The sequence below is a fragment of the Anabrus simplex genome, chromosome 3, assembly GCF_040414725.1.
Source record: "Anabrus simplex isolate iqAnaSimp1 chromosome 3, ASM4041472v1, whole genome shotgun sequence".
Taxonomy (NCBI): domain Eukaryota; kingdom Metazoa; phylum Arthropoda; class Insecta; order Orthoptera; family Tettigoniidae; genus Anabrus; species Anabrus simplex.
In genome coordinates, this window is record NC_090267.1 from 324,599,721 (window position 1) to 324,622,968 (window position 23,248).

At 38.2% G+C, this 23,248-nt stretch overlaps 1 protein-coding gene across 2 annotated transcripts in view; it reads left to right on the forward strand.

Annotated features, from left to right (window-relative positions):
• LOC136867275 (SLAIN motif-containing protein 2) overlaps positions 1–23,248 on the forward strand; it is a 193,504-nt gene that overhangs the window by 138,753 nt on the left and 31,503 nt on the right. For both annotated transcript variants that reach the window (XM_067144424.2, XM_067144425.2), the window contains exon 7: positions 4,139–4,233. In XM_067144424.2, coding sequence (XP_067000525.1) covers positions 4,139–4,233 — 95 coding nt within the window. The remainder of the gene's footprint in view (positions 1–4,138; positions 4,234–23,248) is intronic.

The window sequence follows — 23,248 nt, forward strand, 5'->3', positions numbered from 1 at the left end:
CTGGCCTGTAATTTTCAGCTTTATGCCTATCACCCTTTCCTTTATATACAGGATGAAAGACCATCCACATGGGGCAACTTTACATTTGGCACACTCAAAACAAGATTTCTTCCAGATTCCATACTTGAAAGAGACATTGCATCCCCTTGATGGGGCTGATTTACTCATTGTAGCAGCAATTTTCTAAGGGAAATGTCCCCAGTGGCTTCCAAGGAGCCTCTGCATTGTGGTTCCATGAGATGAATATTTTCTTGTGGCATATTCAGAGCTCTTTCAGTATTTGCTCAGCTATGTTGATTCTGAATGATGAAAAGTCGATTCTGTGAGGAACTGACATGCGACTTCATATAGTAGGATTATCACCAAGACAGCTCATAGTTACTGCATTTAGTTCCCAATCTGCTGTACATATATTGCCTTTAGGAATATTCCTCACACAATCTCATTTCCACATGTTTGAATCCTGTGGCGCATTGCGAGCCTTATACGGGCCAATTTATTTCTAGGGCAATCATTGAAGGAATTTGGAGGTACATTTGAGCAACATGCATACAGACAAGTTTGCGACAATTCCATCCATACAACCAAGTGTCAGGAGACTTTTCATCGTTAAAGTACATACTTTCTCCTCATCGTTGCGACTTACACAATGATATAATAGAAGAACTCTTGTTAATCAGGACTAATTCAGAGTAAGAGTTGTTGTCTGGTTGTCATTGCATTCCAGAATGCACTCAATTTGAATCTCTCGATAATTTGAAGTTTTTTCCTTGTCCCTTGAAAAATACTTGATAAATTGAAAAAAATCAATGTTATTTGGTCCCATCGGTAATTTGAAGTTGTAGGAATGGCATCTTGCTCATCGACGTTCTATAATTTGAAGTCGGTGATTACAGTATGTATTGTTATCGTGCACAGACCTGTCGTTTGTTTACATCAATAATGAGATGTATGAGTGAGTTCTCAGTGTTGAGTCTTCTTTCAAACGTTAAAGTGTTTTACAGTATGTTAACATTTGATTTGAGTAATTTTTAAGTATCAAAATGAGTTCAACAAGTGTCTTTCCATAAGTGAAAAAAAAGCATATGTTTCAAGTTGTGCAGGATAGACAATTAAAAAAACATGTTGCTAAACAGTTTGGTATTTTACCATCGACATTGTTGATGATTTTGAAAAATAAAGATCGCGTCACCAAAAGTTCCTTAAGTGCGAGTAGAAAAAGGTCACGTCAGGGTGAATTTCCCCATCTTGAAGAGTACTTGCTTAAGTGGATTCGTCAGTGTAGGACAAAATATTCCCCTGGGCGGTTTCATGTTGACGGAAAAAGCCAAGTCTTTTGCTCACTCTCTCGGGAGTAAAGGATTTGCAGCAAGTGAGGGGTGGCTTTCAAATTTCAAAAACTGACATGCCATCGCATTTAAAAAGATCTGCGGAGAGAACGTCTGTGTCGATAATTCCATTTGTTCCGAATGGATTGACGAACTAAATTAACTTTTGAATGGCTATGACCCAAGGAACATATTCAACACAGACGAAACCGGGCTTTTTTATAAATGTCTTCCTGATCCTGAACGTTCAAAGACGAGAAGTGTCGTGGAGGGAAACTGAGCAAGGAAAGAATAACTGTCCTTCTAGCATGTAACATGGACGGACTCAAAAGTTGAAACCACTCATTATAGGGAAATCTGCAAAACCACGCTGCTTCAAAGGAATAAAATTGCTGCCCATAGCTTATCGGTCAAACAAAAAAGCATGGATGACGACAGAGTTGTTTAATGAATGGCTGACCTCAGTTAATAGTGACATGAAAAAGGAAAAATGCAAAATCTTACTGTTTTTGTACCACTGCACCATGCATAATAACCCACCACCATTAGACCACTTAAAATTGATTTTTTTTTTTTTTTTCACCCAACACAACATCAAGATTACAACCATTAGACCAAGGCATTATTCAAAATTTAAAAACTCTCTACCGCAGAGAAATTGTTTTTCTTGTACTGGATAGCATCGAAAAAGGTGAGAAGGCGAACATAAGAGTTTGGCAGCTATAATTATGATTGATAAAGGTCTGGAAAAATGTCAACCATACCACCATTTATATCTGCTTCAAAAAGTGCAGGTTTAAGCAAATTGAAAACGTGGAACAGTCATCAGAGCCGCCAAAATTTACGAATTTTGACTCAGGATGGGGACTTCTACCTAACTGTGGACAGTTAACGTTTGAGGTTTACGTTCAAGTTGACGATGACATCGGTGTCCACGGTGCCCTAACCTATGCTGAACTGTTGAATTTAGCCTCTCTGGATGAGGACGAGGAAGAAAACGAAGAACAACAACCGCCAATTGCAGTCACATTGAGCTAGGCAAGGACATCTCTTACTACCCTGCGTTCCTACGCCCTCAGAACGGACACAAGTGACGATTTCTTCTCAGCGCTCATCACTATCGAAAATTCATTGGACAATGATAGATGGAAGTTGCTCACTCAAAAGAAAATTACGGACTTTTTTTCAAAATGAACATTTCTGTATGAACATTCAAATGAACATTTCTGTATGAACATTCAAATGAACATTTCTGTGTGAACATTTCATAATTGTACAAATGTTGTGAAAGAAACTTGCTTATTTGAATTTTTCCCTCCCTTCCTCTTGGTTACTTGAACTCCTATTATTTTGAACTCTCAGTAAATTGAACTTTTTCTTTGGTCCCTTTAGTTTCACATTATCGAGAGTCGACTGTAATTGAACATTTATTTTCCTTATGTTATGTCATATACAGGATCGTTTTTGTTTTTAGTGGGACAACATTTCCCTGTAAAGAAATCCTCTCTTCTAAGTGAGGGAAAAAAGTAAAGATGAGAGACAATCTTTACATGTCAGGATTGCAAAGTGTCCCCATGTCCCACTCCTTGCTTTCATGTATTATCATACTTAACAACTGTAAAAGACATAACGCTGTGAAGGTGTGTGGTGTGTTGCGGTGTAGTGTAATGTATATAGTCCGTGTGTGTTAGTTATAAACTTAAGGTATATAAACTGGATCCCTCAAAACAATAAAAACATAACAGAAAATTTTATGGGTATTATAATTTATTCCATTCTCAACTTTTTAAGTGCATATAAACTTTGTAAATCTACAATTTACATGTACAAACATTTCTTTCCAGACAGAGATGTTAGTAAACTGCTGAAAATATTTAGGTATAAGTTACTGTATAAACGTAATTCCCGAGTTTTAATATTAGGAAAACCGAGTAAGTGGCTGTGCGGTTCGGGTCGCATAGCTATCAGCTTCCATTAGAGAAATAGTGGGTTCAAACCCCATTTTCGGTAGCCCTGAAGATGGTTTTCTGTGGTTTCCCATTTTCACACCAGGCAAAAGTTGGGGCTGTACTTCAATTAAGGCCATGTTCGCTTCTCACTCCAAACCCTTTCCTATTCCATTGTCGCCATAAGACCTATCTGTGTCAGTGCTACATAAAACAAATTGTAAAAAAAACTATAGGAGAAACTAAGCTCAGTATCACAGTGCAAAAGCACTTAGTAAGTTCTTGCACAAAGTATTGAAAAATTAAAAATAATATGATTTTTCAACAATTAATGTACCTTTTGCAAGTAAATATTTCTCCTAGGGTCCTTGCAGAGTTTATTTTAGTCTAAGATGATTTTTAAGCAAGTATTTAAATTCTTTCTTCGATCAGGGAAATTGCTTCCCATCTGAGAGAGCGCTGGTCTGTACTGAGCTCCCCGCTTAAGGGGTTAATATTATTTTTGACACATAAGGGGTTAATATTATTTTTGACACATTTCTTCTGACTTCCCTTACTGGGTTATTTATTTTAGATTAAAGAGGATAAGAAATATTTCATTCTTGACCACTGTGATCTGGAACAAAGTTCTCTACTACAGTACTTCTGCATACTTCCCCTGGAATGTTTGTTATAATGTAGTCTATTAAGGTTTAAGAACTTTCTATCACCCTCTTTAGTTCTCTAATTAAATTACTGGTATTCAGAAATATCATACAACCCTGAATGTTTCTTGTTCATATGCAAAAATGAATGCAACTTCACTTGTGCCAAAAAAAAAAGTGCAGGTCATTCCAAAGCTGAAATAATTTATTTTCATTTCAGACTGCCCTCCTCCAAGCAATACGACAATTGGTTTACCGCGTCGTGAATTGAAGCTCGTTCCTCCTAGCCAAAAACAGCCGGTGCCTAAACCTCAGGTAAGACATAATCAGTCATATTTATTAGTTCTGTCTGTTGAGAAATCTAGTGTTTATATATCAGTGCCAACAAGTGTGTAAGCATAGAAATTAAATTATTCTAATTTATGTCTACACTCAAGTTGTTAAGAAAGTATGGTTACCTAGTTGTACTTCCTTTTAAAACAAAATTTGCCACCACCATCACCATCAATAACTAAGTAAAATGTAGAATCAATAGGGTTAAACAGAGCGAACAGAGTGGATCATTTTGCAAGTTACGTGATCGTATAAAGTTATTGTGTGTTGAAGTTCCTGGGGGTCTGTTAAACTGAACATACATTCTTCCTGTGGCTCCATCCATACCAGTGTTTTTATTGACATTAGTTACAGGTTATTGATGTTTCGAGTACATTACAGTATTCACTGTTAAGACAACTGAAATATCTGTACATAACTGAAGTAATCACTCTCCTCTGGCAGCTAAATATTGGAGATGAATAAAAACCTGTTCTGCACCTGCCCAACTTGCTCAGATGGTGAGTACAGCAAGCTTTGTACCTGCCAGTTTCCCATAGGTGAGTCTTGTTTCACACCCATCCCTCCTTGCCAGCAAGTATTGCAAGGTTGTACCAGCCAGTCTTGATGCAGGCTAGTCGCTCTCTGACAGTTGACCTTCACGGAACTTAACTGGGGACGTAGAGTTTGGTTTTGTCTCGCTTACTTTGTGCATTATATCCAACTAACGTAGGAATAACTAGAGGGCAGAAGAGTAGGAAGTCTTGACCCTCGGACACTCGCGCTAGGGCTACAAACTAAAATTCAATCTGAATTACCCATATGTGCTATTTTTAGGTTTCTTTGGTAATAATATCTTAAAAAGTAGTATATATAAATATTCTAAGCCAAATTTGAAGACCATATGTAGGTTTTTCTTTTGTTAAGAAGTGGAAACCAATGACCTTCGATGTTAGGCCCCTTAAAACAACAAGAAGCAAGAAGTGGAAATAAAAACCCATGAGAAAAAATGTAATTGCATCTCATACTACGGGAAATATACCATGGAAACTGAAATAAAAGAATTACAGCTTTTAAATTTATATATACCCAAATACCTGCACTAGAACATATTTGCAGGGTGAATAAGTAAAAACTATATCAGGTTAAAAATCTTAGAGGTTCTATGACTATTTTAGGGAATTTTAGCACTCTATCAAAGTTCAAAGTAATAAACTTCATTGTTAGGTTCCGTATTGAGTTAAGACTATGCTTAAAGTAAATACAAAATTTTAATATTCCACCTTTTCAATACTAAAAAATCATTTGATGTTTTACAAAAACATTACAATGATATTAATAGGTATTAGTTTCGGTCCACTGTGGACCATCATCAGCCTAGCCAAATTACAACAGTAAAAGACATAGTGATAAAATAAAGTAAAATAATGTGGAGAAATGAGAGAGGATCTAGAAGGATGGGATGGTGGTGGAATGACAGACAAAAGTGAAAAACTGTATATGCGAATTATGGTCAAAGTAACAGAAGTGTTCACATTGACAAGTAAAATCTTTGTGAAGTCACGTAAAAACTCTTGATGAGATAGTCTTTGGTTGACAGTTACTCCTGTGTTGCACAATTAAAATTTATAACTAAGTATATGCTTCTAGAAAGTTCTAGATGGCAAATTTTGGGGCTGTACCTTAATTAAGGCCACGGCCGCTTCCTTCCAACTCCTAGGCCTTTCCTATCCCATCGTCGCCATAAGACCTATCTGTGTCGGTGCGACGTAAAGCCCCTAGCAGAAGAAAAAGAAAAAAAAAAGTTCTAGATGTGAGTTCCACTTCTTTAGCGTAGAGGGAAGAGTTGTCCGATGAGACCAGCATAAGATTAAAAGTTAACAAAGTTGGACATGTTCTATGGTGGAATGAAAAGCTTGCTGTGTTAAACAGAAGTAGTCTCAGTTCAATCGGAACACCAATGAACCTGGGGAAAGAAGTTAGTATTAACGCGAGTAATCAAATAGAGAACGAGCGAGGCACCGGAAAATATAAACGATAACTCGCCTTGCGCTGCGTGGAACAAACTTGCTGTATTGATCGCAACTTACGGAGTGAGCGTAGCGCGGAGTAGATCAGCGGGAGAGGGGGTAGGTGAATACGAAGGGGAGGAATGATGTAAGTGGTGGAAGGTGGGAGGGATAGGAAAGGTTCAAGGCGCGGTGGACGGGAGAGGAAGTGATGGTGTTTGTATTGGCGGGGGACACTTAATTGACGTAAAGAAAGAGTTTTGAACGACCGATTTGTTTTTTCTGTAATAAGTAATGAAAAGGTCAAATAAAATATTGGGTTTCTCAGTTATGTGATTAGATGTTGATTCCCGTAGGGAATCTGAAATATTTGTTCCGAATTAGTAAATTTATAATACCAATACAAATGGTCCGTTATTGGACATTATAAATTTTCCAGCTAACTCATTCCTGGCTGCTAGCGTTTCGCCCTCGTGTGCTAGGCTGGGCTCATCAGTTAGTACCTAGCACACCTACCAAGACACTGGCTAGTGCATACCGGGGAGGCCACTGCGTAGGCTAATTGTAGCCACCAGCAGTGCCAATGCACTATGAGACACTTTGTCTCATTATAAAAAATACGATGCCTGCTTGGCCATCAGATGATTAGATGTTGATTCCCGTAGGGAATCTGAAATATTTGTTCCGAATGAGTAAATTTATAATACCAATATAATGGTCCGTTATTGGACATTATAAATTTTCCAGCTAACTCATTCCTGGCTGCCAGCGTTTCGCCCTCGTGTGCTAGGCTGGGCTCATCAGTTGGTACCTAGCACACCTACCAAGACACTGGCTAGTGCATACTGGGGAGGCCACTGCGTAGGCTAATTGTAGCCACCGGCAGTGCCAATGCACTATGAGACACTTTGTCTCTGATTCCCGTAGGGAATCTGAAATATTTGTTCCGAATTAGTAAATTTATAATACCAATACAAATGGTCCGTTATTGACAAAGTGTCTCATAGTGCATTGGCACTGCCGGTGGCTACAATTAGCCTACGCAGTGGCCTCCCCAGTATGCACTAGCCAGTGTCTTGGTAGGTGTGCTAGGTACCAACTGATGAGCCCAGCCTAGCACACGAGGGCGAAACGTTGGCAGCCAGGAATGAGTTAGCTGGAAAATTTATAATGTCCAATAATGGACCATTTATATTGGTATTATAAATTTACTCATTTGGAACAAATATTTCAGATTCCCTACGGGAATCAACATCTAATCATCTGATGGCCAAGCAGGCATCAATTTTTTATAATGAGACAAAGTGTCTTATAGTGCATTGGCACTGCTGGTGGCTACAATTAGCCTACGCAGTGGCCTCCCCGGTATGCACTAGCCAGTGTCTTGGTAGGTGTGCTAGGTACCAACTGATGAGCCCAGCCTAGCACACGAGGGCGAAACGCTAGCAGCCAGGAATGAGTTAGCTGGAAAATTTATAATGTCCAATAACGGACCATTTGTATTGGTATTATTTCTCAGTTATTTCGTTAAGATTGTAGTTGGCATTAAAGTATTGATCCAAATGAATGTAAAAGTTCTCAGTTATATTGAGTAGAGGACCATGTGTTGGCCGATAGCTGAGAATTTGTTATATCTGACTGCATTGAAATGTTCCAAATATCTAATGTTGAAGCTCCTGCCGGTTTGCCCCACATAAGAAATATTAGAACATGTATTACATTTAATCCTGTAGACGCCTGATTTTGTGTACCTATTTATTTTATTAATATGTGATGTGTTATATAAGATTTGTGTTGTTGTTGTTGTTGTTGTTGTTGTTTTTAAAGGCTATGTTCATACCTTTTTTCTTTAAAACATTGGTGATCTTGTGAATTCCATTAACATAAGTGAAAGTGGAAAGAGAGTCATGTTTAGGTGGTTCTTTTTTAAGTGTGGTCTTGGGGCGAAATTTATGTTTGTTAATGATATTTTCTATGAAATGGCTATTGAAGCCATTGAATCTGGCAGTGTAGCGGATAGTATTCAATTCGGTATGAAGATCTTTTTTGTTCATGGGAACGTTGAATGCTCTATGTACAAGACTGTTATAGGTTGCTTTTTTGTGGGGGAGGGGGTGAGCTGAATCTTGTCGGATTGTGACGGCCGATTGGGTGGGCTTTCTGTAGATCTTGTAGGTTAAAGATTCCTGTTGTCTAGTGATGGTAAGATCCAGAAAATTGATTTTTTGATCTACTTCCGACTCCAATGTGAATTTAATATGAGGATCGATGTTATTAAGTGTTTTAAGTGTGGTGTGAGCATCTTCCAAATTCTCGTTAATAACTACTAGGACATCGTCGACATACCTAGCCCAAAGGAGGATGTTGTCGAATTTATTGTTGATTTTAGTATTCTCGAGAAAGTCCAGAATGCGAGAATGCCTGATGCAGGTGAACCCATTGCCAGACCGTTTTGTTGATACGATGGTACCATTAAACGTAAAAAAAGTTGTTGTTTACAACTAAATTGAACAGTGTAATGAAATCTTGAATTTCCCATTTACTCAAATGACTGTTTTTGTGTAAGTTACTTTTGATGATGGGAATTAATTTAGAAATTGGAATGCTTGGGTACCTGTTTACGATATCATAGGAGTGAAGTGAGTAGTGAGGTTGCATGTTAAATTTATTAAGTTTGTCTATTACTTCAAAGGTATTTCTAACCGACTTATTGGATGAAAAACGGTTATTTTTGCTTAGAAACTTTTTGAATAAATTGTGCAGTTTTATACAAAGGGCTCAGTCTAAAATTGATGATTGGACGAATGGGAGCACCTGCCTTATGAATTTTTGGAAGAGCTCTAGCCGTAGGAAGCCCAGGGTTCATACTTATAAGCTGGCTTTTTTCATGTTCAGTGAGTAGGAAGGAGGAGTTTTTTAAGGTTTGTTTAAGGAGTCTTTGGACTTTTTGTGTGGGGTCTTTTTTAATTATGGAAAAGGAACTATCTTTAAAGAAGTCTGATGTTTTACTGATATATTCATTCTTATCGCGTTAATACTAACTTCTTTCCCCAAGTTCATTGGGGTTCCGATTGAACTGAGACTACTTCTGTTTAACACAGCAAGCTTTTCGTTCCACCATAGAACATGTCCAACTTCGTCAACTTTTAATCTTATGCTGGTCTCATCGGACAACTCTTCCCTCTATGCTAAAGTGGAACTCACATCTAGAACTTTCTGGAAGCATATACTTAGTTATAAATTTTAATTGTGCAACACAGGAGTAACTGTCAACCAAAGACTATCTCATCAAGAGTTTTTACGTGACTTCACAAATATTTTACTTGTCAATGTGAACACTTCTGTTACTTTTATCATAATTCGCATATACAGTTTTTCACTTTTGTCTGTCATTCCACCACCATCCCATCCTTCTAGATCCTCTCTCATTTCTCCACATTATTTAACTTTATTTTATCACTATGTCTTTTACTGTTGTAATTTGGCTAGGCTGATGATGGTCCACAGTGGACCGAAACTAGCACCTATTAATATCATTGTAATGTTTTTGTAAAACATCAAATGATTTTTTAGTATTGAGAAGGTGGAATAAAAAAAAATTTTGTATTTACTTTAAGCATACTATCAAAGCACATATTTCTGTAGTATCGGTAAATTTTGCATCACGATCACGTTCAAACTTGTCTCTTAATTCACCTATATAAATATTTGTTGCTGTGGTTATCATTTGTATTATATTGCTATCTATAAAAAGCTCTAAATATTCAATTAGTTCAGTTTTCACAGTACGAACAATTCCCTTAAGGCCAGGAAAGTGCACAATAATATGGGCTCTTGTAGGCACTTTGGAAGTGGATGATCCATTAGACACTTGAAATTGTACTTGGAAGTGAACCATCTGAAATTATTGCTGCCGGTACCTACATCGTTATTTGTCGCTGGACACTGCTTGTGCCTTCTTCAGATTCAGTTTAGTGTATTTCGTGTGTAAGAATATCCTGTTCACTATCGTCACTATAACCGCTAACAATACTATCATTACTTTCATCTAACCACTGACTTAATTAATCTACTAGGCCACCTGCGCAGCGACGTTTTCTTTGCTCGGTCATTGTCAGCACTGAAACAGCAATGAATGATCCACTGCGACACCATCGGGCGACACAATATGCCCTAGAAATGACGTGGAAGGCTTAGCGAAAGCAACCTTACATAACTTCACAGTTAACCCTGCCTTACGAAGGCGATTGAGGACCTCTTTCATATGATCTAGATGTTCTTCGAAGGTCTCAGAAAATACGACATCATCATCAAGATAATGGTATAAGTACTTGAATTTGATGTCGGAGAAGACCCTATCTAGCAGTCTCGTAAGCACAGCTGCTCCCGTGGGGAGCCCAAAAGGCACGCGGTTGTACTCATACAAGTTCCAATCCATGGCAAAAGCTATCAGATGTTTGGATTCCTCTGCTAGAGGGATATGGTTATATGGCTGATTAAGGTCTAAGATGGTGAAGAACTTAGCTTTCCGAAACCATGAGAAACAAGAGTGAAGGTCGGGAAGGGGCACAGATTGTAACACCACCTTCTGATTTAATGTCCTGTAGTCAATTACAGGCCTGAAGCCACCTTGAGGTTTCGGAACTAGGAAGATAGGCGATGAATACGCCGACTTAGAGGGTCGAATTATACTATTGTAGCCCACACCACTTTTAATCCGTCTGGCGCCTAAATGGCGCACCTAGTCAAGTCGGAAACACACTCGTCAGTTAACTGCATCATTCACAGAGAGAGTATCAATATTCCTAGCAACGAATATACTCTGTACTACAACAAAATAAATGACTGGGCTACACCGAGGGTTAAGAGTATAGTCCAAAAGGAATGTATCCTACGACTAAAGATATGGTTTATAAAGTTTAATACTAGTAGTAGTAATAGTAGTAGTAAATGTTTTTTTTTCACCTGTGATTATTATTTGTAGTGTTTCCTGAGACAGCGTATGTGGCAAAAACTCCTGACATTATTATGTCATTGATTTCCAAGTTAATGAATACACTCAAGTCGTCTCTTTAATATAATCCAATATTACATTCCCAGAGGTGCCAACTATTACGGATTGTCCATAATTATTACGGATTTCACCTCACGATTACGGAGTTATGGTCAAAGGGGAAATTATTACGGAAAAGCTGACATTATCACGAAAAAATAATTTTCGACGGAAACAAAAGAAAAGGAAAAATGTTCAGTCATTCGAGCCTTTCTCCTAAATCGTCTTTATTTCAATGCTTGTGAGATGGCAATGATACTTATTCGATCGTGACTTCCTTTTGCTACCCATAAGCGTTGTCAAATTCATTGTGAGTGAAGGAGCTCAGGCGCTGCTCTTCTCCGCTACAAATCCTTCAGTAATGTTGTATTTGCTGTGTTAAGTGTACCTGACAGTTGACAGAAAGATTGAGAAAAAAGTGAGGTCTACGTTAAGCACATCTGCAGTGGTATCACTTAGATTCAGAAAACGAAAATGTCATCACAGTCGGAAGGATGCTTCAAGAAAAACTACACTGAAAAGCAGCTGCTGCATGAGAAACAAGCTACAAGGAATGTTTTATCACAGAACCAACAGGTTGCATGCAAATGTTATTGTGTAATATGATATACTTCCGGATAGATTGCTAGAGGGAAGGGCAAAAGGGGTGTCATTATCAAGAAGGAAGGGGTATGCTTTGGATTTGACTCCAAATTTTTCTCGGGGGCAGAGGGCGATTACTGATAAACCACTTCAAAGTTGGGACCTCTGCAATCCAATAAGTTCAGAGACAAGGCAGACACTACAGGAAAAACTGGGGATATTGGAAGAGCCTCATGTCAGTGGCCTTGGGAACTGGATAATTTCTTCCAAAGTGGCTTGTTTAAATGTAATGCCAAATTCTTGCACTATTTCCAGTTGCAACTTGATGTTTTTCTCCTTTTCCTTGTACAGTACTGTTCCAGATTTTCTTTCACTAATAGCAAATATATGACCTTCAACTTGAAGCAAGTTTTCCTAGAGAAGGGAATGTCCTTAATGATACATCATTCCATTCTTTTTCACATATTTACCCACAGTAAAGTAAAGACTACAGACACTACAGGAAAAGAGTTTTCTCTAGGAAAACTTGCTTCAAGTTGAAGGTCATATATTTGCTATTAGTGAAAGAAAATCTGGAACAGTACTGTACAAGGAAAAGGAGAAAAACATGAAGTTGCAACTGGAAATAGTGCAAGAATTTGGCATTACATTTAAACAAGCCACTTTGGAAGAAATTATCCAGTTCCCAAGGCCACTGACATGAGGCTCTTCCTGTGCCTGTAGGGATGACTGAAACTTTTTCTTAACTCATTCACTGCCAAACCCATATATATACGTTATTGAATGCTGTGCCTCGTCCGCCATACCTGTATGTATACGTTTTGGTACAGTGTGTACGTCACTGATCTCACAAATGAATGCGATATAGTGTCATGCTTTGAGATTCCATGGAAATGCTCAAAGAAGTTCTGTACGGCAGATTTACCACTCCATTTCACGTGTTATGAAAGCAATCTGGTGTTATTTCAGCTTCGATGGAGTGGAACATCTTTCCCGCTAACATGTAGTCATCATGGCATCTTGAAGTATACATTCATCTCTTGTTGACGAAGAAATCGAATGTTTCCTCATAAATAGTGATTCTGGAGAGCTATATTTCGATAACGAATATGGAGAATATCTAGTTGGCGATATTGAACTACAAGAAAGTGCGAGAAAAAGTAGTAATGATGAATCTCCTGTGGAATTGTCACCCCTTCCTCAGATAATTTTTTTTTCCCCCCAAATGTAAATGATTTTGATAATACCAGTTCTTGGATCAACAATTTTATATTATATTTCAGTAATAGTATCACCGAGCAGAGTAGCTATGCATATTAACGTGCTGCGGCTATGGAGACCAGCTCTGCACTCGGCAGGCGAGTGGGTTCGAACCTCACCATCAGCTGTCAGGAGGATGGTTTTTTTCTTTTTCTTTTTTTTTTTTTCACTCCGAAGCAAATGTCAGGACTGTTTTTATTCATGAAGCATAGCTGATTCCTTCCACTTCCTTACCCATTATCATTCACCATCATTCATATTTATTATCTTCTCAACAGGTCTGCATCAGGAAGGGCATTCGGCCGTAAAAAAATGGTGTAAAATATAATCTCACTTCATCCCTGACCCCGTATTGGGCTGTGGAGCTAACGGGACAATATGCATTCCATAAATAGTATCAGTAAATATGTATCTGTAAAAGTGCTACTTCCTTAAAAAAAATTAAAGAAACCGGCCCAAAGTGCTCGCTTGGTCATCAAAACTCAGCAGTGAAAAGGTTAAAATCGGGGTTAAGGCAGGGTGATGTTTTGTCACCTCTTCTTTTCATCACTGTGATGAATGAAATTCAGAGAAAAGTACACCAAACCTTTGGAGGTAAAAAAAAATAATAAAAAAATAAAACACCCCATCATCTTTGCTGATGACTTATGCATATGGGGAGACTAAAGAAAACCTGGACAAAAGCTGTTAAAAAATATAGACTCATCTTCAGTCAAGAGAAAAGTGAGGTTTTGGTCATGAAAAGATAGTGACAACCTATGGGACACCTATGGGAGGGGAAATGGCTACAGATGAACCCATCAATTTAAATATCTTGGAAGTGTTATGTCTGATACTGATTCTAGAGACAAGGAAATTATTCAGCCAGGTAGTAAACTTGTACAGAATAGTTAAAGACCTAATATGGAACAAGAAAATACTGCCTCCTATTTACCCAGTCTAACTCAGCGAGCATACGAGAGATCCCAGATTAGTTTACTAGCAGTCACAATTTTAGAGGCATTTAAAGGACAAGGGTTGATGACAACACAAAAGAAGACAATTTAAAACAGGCTTGACATTTATTTTAAGATCTGCACAAGAGAAAAATCAAGATTTAACAAAATAGTCTCTTGCTAGGTGCTGTCTGAATGACACAAATTTTCAAATTAAAAAAAAAAAGTTAATTTTTTACAAAATCAAATTGCTAGATTTTTGATGACAATGACATATCTGGCATATTCTGCAAGTGAAAGTAAAATAAAAAAATATATTATGGCTGTGCAAAATTAAATAAATTGAAGAACCTCCTTTCTGTCCGTGGATAATTGATATATCCTAGTAAATTATCCCATAAATAATACTTTCATTGTCTTTAAACAGAATACCAGCTGCATTACTTTGAAAAAGAATTACATAATAATAATAATAATAATAATAATAATAATAATAATAATAATAATAATATGTTTTATTTATTCTGGCGAAGTTAGGGATGTACTCCCTTTCATACACTTAACCAGTCTTAACCTAGAACACTGTTAATAACAACTACTGATGACAATAATATGAAAACAATATTAATAATAATAACAGTAATAATATTAATAAAAGAAATTATACTAAAAACAAATCGTATCATCTATATAATACACAGCGTATGTAGAGTACATTAAAGATATATTAATAATGAGTACTATAACTACTACTTAAGAGAAAGTTTAGAAAATATATACATTTCTACATTATACCAAGATATCACCTTCAATTGAGTGATGAAGAGAGGGATTAGTATGAAGAAGATGATGTGTGAAAGGAGGGGTAAAATAATAATGAAGAAGCAGTAGGAGGAGGTGTTTTCAGGTCAAAATTTGATGATTCATACATGTTTACCTAGTATTTCGGCACAGGCATTTTTAAAAGCTGAGCTGCTAGACATGCTTCTGACGTCCACTGATAAGAGATTCCATTGTCGGGCTGCGGTAACAGTGAATGATTTTGTGTAGATTGCTGTTCTGTGAACATACAAGAAATGAATTGGCAATACAATATATTAAGTAAATAATATGATGTAACATTATTTACTGGATATGTTGTAATGACCAAGACTGATGTAATATTATTTACTTGATATATTGTATTGAAAAGATTTATTATAATTGCACTTCAATGCGGAACAAAAATGAAATTTATAGCTTATAATTATAAATAGTTCTGTGTGCAGAAAGGGATAATAAACACATGGTGCTGCAGGATCAGGTATTTTTGTTATGACCTGTGGAAAGGAGCGAGTATGAAGTGTGTGTCATTCTTGCAGGCGAAGCCACCCAAGCCGTTTGTAAGATGGTGAAACATGGTCAGCGTAACAAAGTCTACAGACAAATCTTACACAAGCATTCTGAGCACACTGTAATTTCCTTCCCCAGTCTACTCCTAGGTGGTTGTAAACTATATCGCAATAATCAAAATGAGGTAATGCGAGTGATTCAACAAGAATTTTATTTAGTTTAAAAGGGAAAGTGAATTCTAATTTACTGAGACAGTGTAGCGTTCTGTATATTTTTCTTCATACAGATATAGTTTGAGCAGACCAGGACAGATGTTCGTCAAATATTATACCAAGATTCCTTACGTTTTGGCTACACTGTATGCGAGTACCACTTATGGATAACTGTAGCAACGCTGTTTGATTGAGTTTGCAAAGTAATTTAGGGTAATCAATAATTATTGGCTGGGATTTTGATGGGTTTAATTTTAATCCGTGAGTTTTGGCCTGTATATCTATGGTCATGAAGTCTTCATTCAGGTGAAGTGTTTCTGAGTGAAGGTTTTTGGGTTTACTGCGTATATATATCTGTAAGTCATCTGCGTGTAAGTGGTATTTACAGTGTTTTAATCCAAAAGCTATACCATTTATATAAAAAGAGAAAAATAGGGGGTGCAGTACTGATCCGTGTTGTATTCCTACGTCAACCGTACACCAATTTGAATATACATTGTTATTAAGAACATACTGCCGGCGGGTAGTGAGATAGGAACTGATCCACTGGAGTGCACTTGCGGATAAATTTAAACTATTTAATTTGTATATAAGTATGTCTCTGTCAATAGTGTCGAAAGCTTTACTAAAGTCCAATAATGCTAGAACTGTCAGTTGTTTGTTGTCCATAGCTTGCCTTATGTCATCAGTCACATGATTTCTTCGTACTTCCTCTTAAAACTAAAATTACCACCACCAAATCACATGTGTTAATGCACTGCAAGTGCTGTGTCTTGGACTAAAGCCAGACTGGTGGATATCGAGGAGATTGTGTTGAGTAAGATAGTTGGTAATCTGCGTGCGAACTATGAATTCTAATGCTTTTGACAGTATACATAAGATGCTAATCGGCCGATAATCACTGACGCCCTTTGCCAGTCTTATTTTCAGAAGCCGGCGAACTATGGTCATTTTCCATATTTCTGGATAAGCCCCCTGTTGCAGTGAATAATTTTATTAAAGATATTCACCAATGGATAAATGATGTGATGGAGAATTTTCATGACGAAATGGAATTCGATGGGGAGCTATCAATATTAATGGGGCTTATGGAAGAAAGAAGGTAGAACTGGCTGAGTCAGCAAAGAGGATGCATCTGGACGTGCTAGGAGTAAGTGATATTCGGGTAAGGGGAGATAATGAGGAAGAGATAGGAGATTATAAAGTGTACTTGACAGGTGTTAGAAAGGGAAGGGCAGAGTCTGGGGTAGGGCTCTTTATCAGGAATACCATTGCACGCAACATAGTTTCTGTTAGGCACCTAAATGAGCGAATGATGTGGGTAGATTTGTCAGTGGGAGGAATTAGGACAAGAATTGTGTCCGTGTATTCACCATGTGAGGGTGCAGATGAGGATGAAGTTGACAAGTTTTATGAAGCATTGAGTGACATCGTGGTCAGGATCAACAGCAAGGATAGAATAGTGCTAATGGGCTATTTCAATGCGAGAGTTGGCAATAGAACTGAAGGATACGAAAGGGTGATTGGTAAATGTGGGGAAGATATGGAAGCTAATGGGAATGGGAAGTGTTGACAATTGGGCTCCAGTGAGAATTGATGGTAGAATGAGTTCTTGGTTCAGGGTACTTACAGGAGTTAGACAAGGCTGTAATCTTTCACCTTTGCTGTTCGTAGTTTACATGGATCATTTGCTGAAAGGTATAAAATGGCAGGGAGGGATTCAGTTAGGTGGAAATGTAGTAAGCAGTTTGGCCTATGCTGACGACTTGGTCTTAATGGCAGACTGTGCCGAAAGTCTGCAGTCTAATATCTTGGAACTTGAAAATAGGTGCAATGAGTATGGTATGAAAATTAGCCTCTCAAAGACTAAATTGATGTCAGTAGGTAAGAAATTCAACAGAATTGAATGTCAGATTGGTGATACAAAGCTAGAACAGGTTGATAATTTCAAGTATTTAGGTTGTGTGTTCTCCCAGGATGGTAATATAGTAAGTGAGATTGAATCAAGGTGTAGTAAAGCTAATGCAGTGAGCTCGCAGTTGCGATCAGCAGTATTCTGTAAGAAGGAAGTCAGCTCCCAGACGAAACTATCTTTACATCGGTCTGTTTTCAGACCAACTTTGCTTTACGGGAGCGAAAGCTGGGTGGACTCAGGATATCTTATTCATAAGTTAGAAGTAACAGACATGAAAGTAGCGAGAATGATTGCTGGTACAAACAGGTGGGAACAATGGCAAGAGGGTACTCAGAATGAGGAGATAAAGGCTAATTTCGGAATGAACTCGATGGATGAAGCTGTACGCATAAACCGGCTTCGGTGGTGGGGTCATGTGAGGCGAATGGAGGAGGATAGGTTACCTAGGAGAATAATGGACTGTGTTATGGAGGGTAAGAGAAGTAGAGGGAGACCAAGACGACGATGGTTAGACTCGGTTTCTAACGATTTAAAGATAAGAGGTATAGAACTAAATGAGGCCACAACACTAGTTGCAAATCGAGGATTGTGGCGACGTTTAGTAAATTCTCAGAGGCTTGCAGACTGAATGCTGAAAGGCATAACAGTCTATAATGATAATGTATGTAATGTATGTATGTATGTATTTTCTATGCTCCTAGCCTTGGTCATAATGCGTTTGACTGAGTCAATCACTTCTTGAGGTGTGACATGACTGAAGTAAAATTTATCACTGGGGATGGCATATTATCATATGTATTATTTGTTTTCTCTTTCACGGCCGAATTAATTCCCATTGGCGAAATGAAATGGTCGTTTAATTCATCTACATTAACATTTTGTTCTTCGTTAGATTTCTGGTTACTGATGCCAAAATATTTCATAGATTTACACATCGTCGCAGTGTGTACGTCAGGTCGAATCAAGTTATGGGCGTAACGTAGTCTAGCGCTTCAAATTTTAGAGGTTTTTTTTTTTACGCAGTGTTTTTTAAGTCTGCTGGTTCACTTCTGTTGGGTAGTGTTTGTATCTTCTATGAGCATTGTCTTATTTAGCCATTAAGTGGCAAATTTCATCATCTGTGCTTGGTTTAACAGCTCTGGAACCCTTTCCTGTAGGCACTGGGGCGTGTCAATCGTAGAGTTGCCAACTTCCTCTTTCGTTCCTTTGTCCCAATCCGAATTCTCCTCCTGTATTACCTTCTCTTCCTTGGCCTACCATTGCATTCCAGTCTCCCATCACAATTAGGTTCTCGTCACCTTTTACATATTGTATTAATCTTCTATCTCTTCATATATTCTTTCGATTTCATCATCATCCGCTGAGCTGATAGGCATATAGACCTGCGCTATTGTGGTGTGCATTGGTTTGGTGTCTATCTTGACGACAATAATTGTTTCACTATGCTGGTCGTAGTAGCTTACCCGCTGCCCTATTTTCTTATTCATTATTAAACCAACTCCTGCATTTCCTCTGTTTGATTTTGTGTTGATAATTCGGTAGTCGCCTGACCAAAAATCCTGTTCTTCCTGCCAACGTACTTCACTTATACCAACTACATCTAACTTTAGTCTATCCATCTCCCTTTTCAGATTCTCTAATCTACCACAACGATTCAAACTTCTAACATTCCACGCTCCGACTCGTAGAATGTCAGTATCCATCTTCCTGATGATCGCCCCCTCTCGTGTAGTCCACACCCGGCGATCCGAATGGGGAACTAGTTTACCTCCAGAATATTTTACCTGAGAGGAAGCCATCTTCAGTACATCATTCACACAGAGAGAGCTGCATGTCCTCGGGAGTTAGTTACGGCTGTAGTTTCCCGTTGCTTTCAGCCATGTAGCAGTATCAACACAGCTAAGCCATGTTGAGTATTATTACAAGGCCATATCAGTCAATCATCTAGACTGCCGCCCTTGCAACTTCCGAAAGGCTGTTACCCCCCTTTCGATGAACCATTCCTTAGTCTGGTCTCTCAACAGATACCCATCCGATATGGTTGCACCTGCGGCTCGGCTATCTGCTTCACTGGGACACGCAAGCCTCCCCACCACGGCAATATAAGAAAAGAAAATAGACTGTTTATATCAAGCGCAGTATAAATCAAACCGGAATATCTTGAATAGATCAGATTTTTTTGTTCCGATTATAAAGTTTTATTTTAAATAATATACCCCAATCAACACTTCCCTGAATAGTGGAGGAGAGCTTCGTAATCACAGTTGAATGTCAATGCTCCCTCGTTTCCCTGATAAAGTGCGTTCACTCTCTCGCTTCATTGTGACGGATGCTTCTTACATGAGCTGCTCGCATGTACGTAACGCCAGTCCAGCCGCATGGGCAAGCCTCAATGGGCACTCAGCTGAGCGCCTCTGGTATGGATGTAAGTGACACATGGTTGCTAACAGATTACCAAAACAAATGTTTGATCTAAAACTTGAGACAAAAGACCAAGTGGGCAGACAACCTAAACTCGGGTACAAGGACACGGTGAAAACTGGCATTGAACAGCGAGGACATACCGTGGAGAACATTGAAGAAGGAGAGAGGTTCAGAGACCGGAACTGGTGGAGAAGCCTCATTAATCAGATCAAAAATTAGATGGATGGCTTTTCCGGCGTTTGCTCTATTAACCAGCGTTTCGTCTTAGGTCTGACAATAGACTCTTCAGAGTGGGATGTGTCAGACCCTACCCACTGACGCTGGGGTGTATGCAGGTGAACTTATCAGAAGCTTATTTATGAAGCACAGTCTGATAACTGCATACGGGAGATAAAACTCCACAATGGAATTAATGCCCGCCTAGCAATTCCAATTGGAAATTCTAAGTTCCCATGGAGGGAATTAGATTCTTTTCCACCAATAGAGCATATCAAAAATCAGATCAAAAATTAGATGGATGGCTTTTCCGGCGTTTGCTCTATTAACCAGCGTTTCGTCTTAGGTCTGACACTAGACTCTTCAGAGTGGGATGTGTCAGACCCTACCCACTGACGCTGGGGTGTATACAGGTGAACTTATCAGAAGCTTATTTATGAAGCACAGTCTGATAACTGCATACGGGAGATAAAACTCCACAATGGAATTAATGCCCGCCTAGCAATTCCAAATGGAAATTCTAAGTTCCCATGGAGGGAATTAGATTCTTTTTCACCAATAGAGCATATCAAAAATCAGATCAGTATTGATTGATTGATTGATTGATTGATTGATTGATTGATTGATTGATTGATTGATTGATTGATTGATTGATTGATTGATTGATTGAGTATAAGAAAAAGAAGCATGGACAGAGCTTGAAAGACTGATCTGATTTTTGATATGCTCTATTGGTGGAAAAGAATCTAATTCCCTCCATGGGAACTTAGAATTTCCATTTGGAATTGCTAGGCGGGCATTAATTCCATTGTGGAGTTTTATCTCCCGTATGCAGTTATCAGACTGTGCTTCATAAATAAGCTTCTGATAAGTTCACCTGCATACAGTCTAGTGTCAGACCTAAGACGAAACGCTGGTTAATAGAGCAAACGCCGGAAAAGCCATCCATCTAATTTTTGATCTGATTTTTGATAGCTCTATTGGTGGAAAAGAATCTAATTCCCTCCATGGGAACTTAGAATTTCCATTTGAAGCCTCATTAGCTGACCCATCACGTGGTGTATGTATGTATGATCTATGCAGCTACTGGACTCATATGCATGACGTCAGAAAGGACTCCCCGCATAAAATGTCCAAAAGCATCGTGCACTTCTGCTTACTTACCAGATATTTCACCACTGGATGAACACATTGGGTATGTGTGCTGACCTGTTGTTCATTTTCAGTTAATATTGTTTAAGTAGTTCACCTCTCTGTCCCAGTTGATATAAGGGATGGTTATCTAGTTGTACTTCCCCTTAAAAAACAAAAAGCAAGAGTTTCTCCTCAGATCAAATTAATCCTCTGATAAGTGGTTATTGTGTGACAGCTTGGGTAGAATTTCCTACGACAGTTGTATCTTTGAATACATGATGGTCAATTTTGAATTATCAGCATCCATTAATTGTTATCTTGTATCCTTAGTCTAAATTTTTGTTGTTCAGATATTTCTTTATTTTAAAATCTTCATGGAATTTTCTTGGAGGTTTCAACGCCCAGCTGCCAATGCCACAGTTTTCCCCCAAAGAGAGCTCGATGTTTTATACACTTGTGGACAAAAGTCTCTGGATAACCCTTACTTTCATTGCAAATACACCACCATATATCTAATAGCATGTAAGACATCCTTTTGTTACCGTTACAGCATTTTATCTTCATGGAAGGCTTTCCACCAAGTTCTGGTACACTGAATGTCGAATTTGTTTCCATTCTTCCATTTGTTGCCATGTTACTGTGTAAATTGATCTTACACACAATTGATGCTCTAGTTCAGGGATGGCGAACCTAGTGACACGTGAACACGATTTCGGTAGCACGCCACATGACCATATTAACATTTTAAGCCTTGTACTGTACACTATACATATCTCGTGCATCGCATAATCATAGTGTTCACGTGTAAGAAATAAATATCGAAAATCTAAATTGTAGTTCCATTCCGACGTGCAATATGGCAACACTGATAGGTCCAGAAGTCTAGTGAGATAAGTGTCAGATGCGGCCGGCGTGCCCTTTACTCATACACACACCTCAGTCAGTGAAGTTCGACTTGTGTGTGGTAGCCAGTAGCGCGTAATTATTCTTGGTGTGTAACTGCTTATTGAATATTGTTTTCTGGTGGTTTTGTACATGGACCTCGTAAACATGTTTTCGGTGCCGAAAAAACTTAACGAAGATAGTGACCAGATTTTTCAAGAACAAGGAACGATAAAGTTTCATGTTGCCTGTTCGGAAACAGTTGTATCTGTAAAGCGTCATTTCGAGACGAATCATTCAAATGTTTGTTCCATGCCAAATGAAGAAAGAAGAGAGTTCATTTCACAAAAAATAGAACAATACACAAAACAAAGTAGTTTTTGTATCATCTTTCAGGTCGAGGAATAATATCAGTACAGCTGTTTCCTCCTGTCTCATGGGAAACCGCTTTCTGATGTGAGTTCTTGAAGAAGGGTTTCTTATTGTCGTCCGACACATTATTTGAAGACTTTCCTAACAAACAACAAATAATTAACGGAATTAAAGAAGTGCCAGTCTGCAGAAATTCTGTCAAGGATAGAATAATAAGAATGAGTGAAGATGTTTCAGAGCAATTGAAAGCTTATTTGGATCACTCCCAAATGTATTCAATATGTCTTGATGAAAGCTCGGATGTGACCTTACAAGCAAGGTTAGCTGTTTTCTTCCGATTTCCTTGTGGAAATGTGATGAGGGAGGAATTAGTTAATTTGCTAAATTTATGAACTATGACAACCGGAAAAGATATATTGAACGAAGTGAAGCCAGAACTTGTATTAAAAATGTTTGACTTACAGAAAATTGTGTCCGTAACAACTGATGCTGCCCCAAGTATAGTGGGTATTCATAATGGGTTTGTGGAATTTCTTAAAGAAGAAATTAAACACCCAATTTTACAGTTCCATTGCTTATTACATCAAGAAGCCCTTTGTGCGAAAGAAGGTATGAAGTCATTTGAAAGTGTATTCTCGGTGGTAACTAAAATTGGGAACTTCCTACACGTGTTCTAAACAATCGCCAGTTCT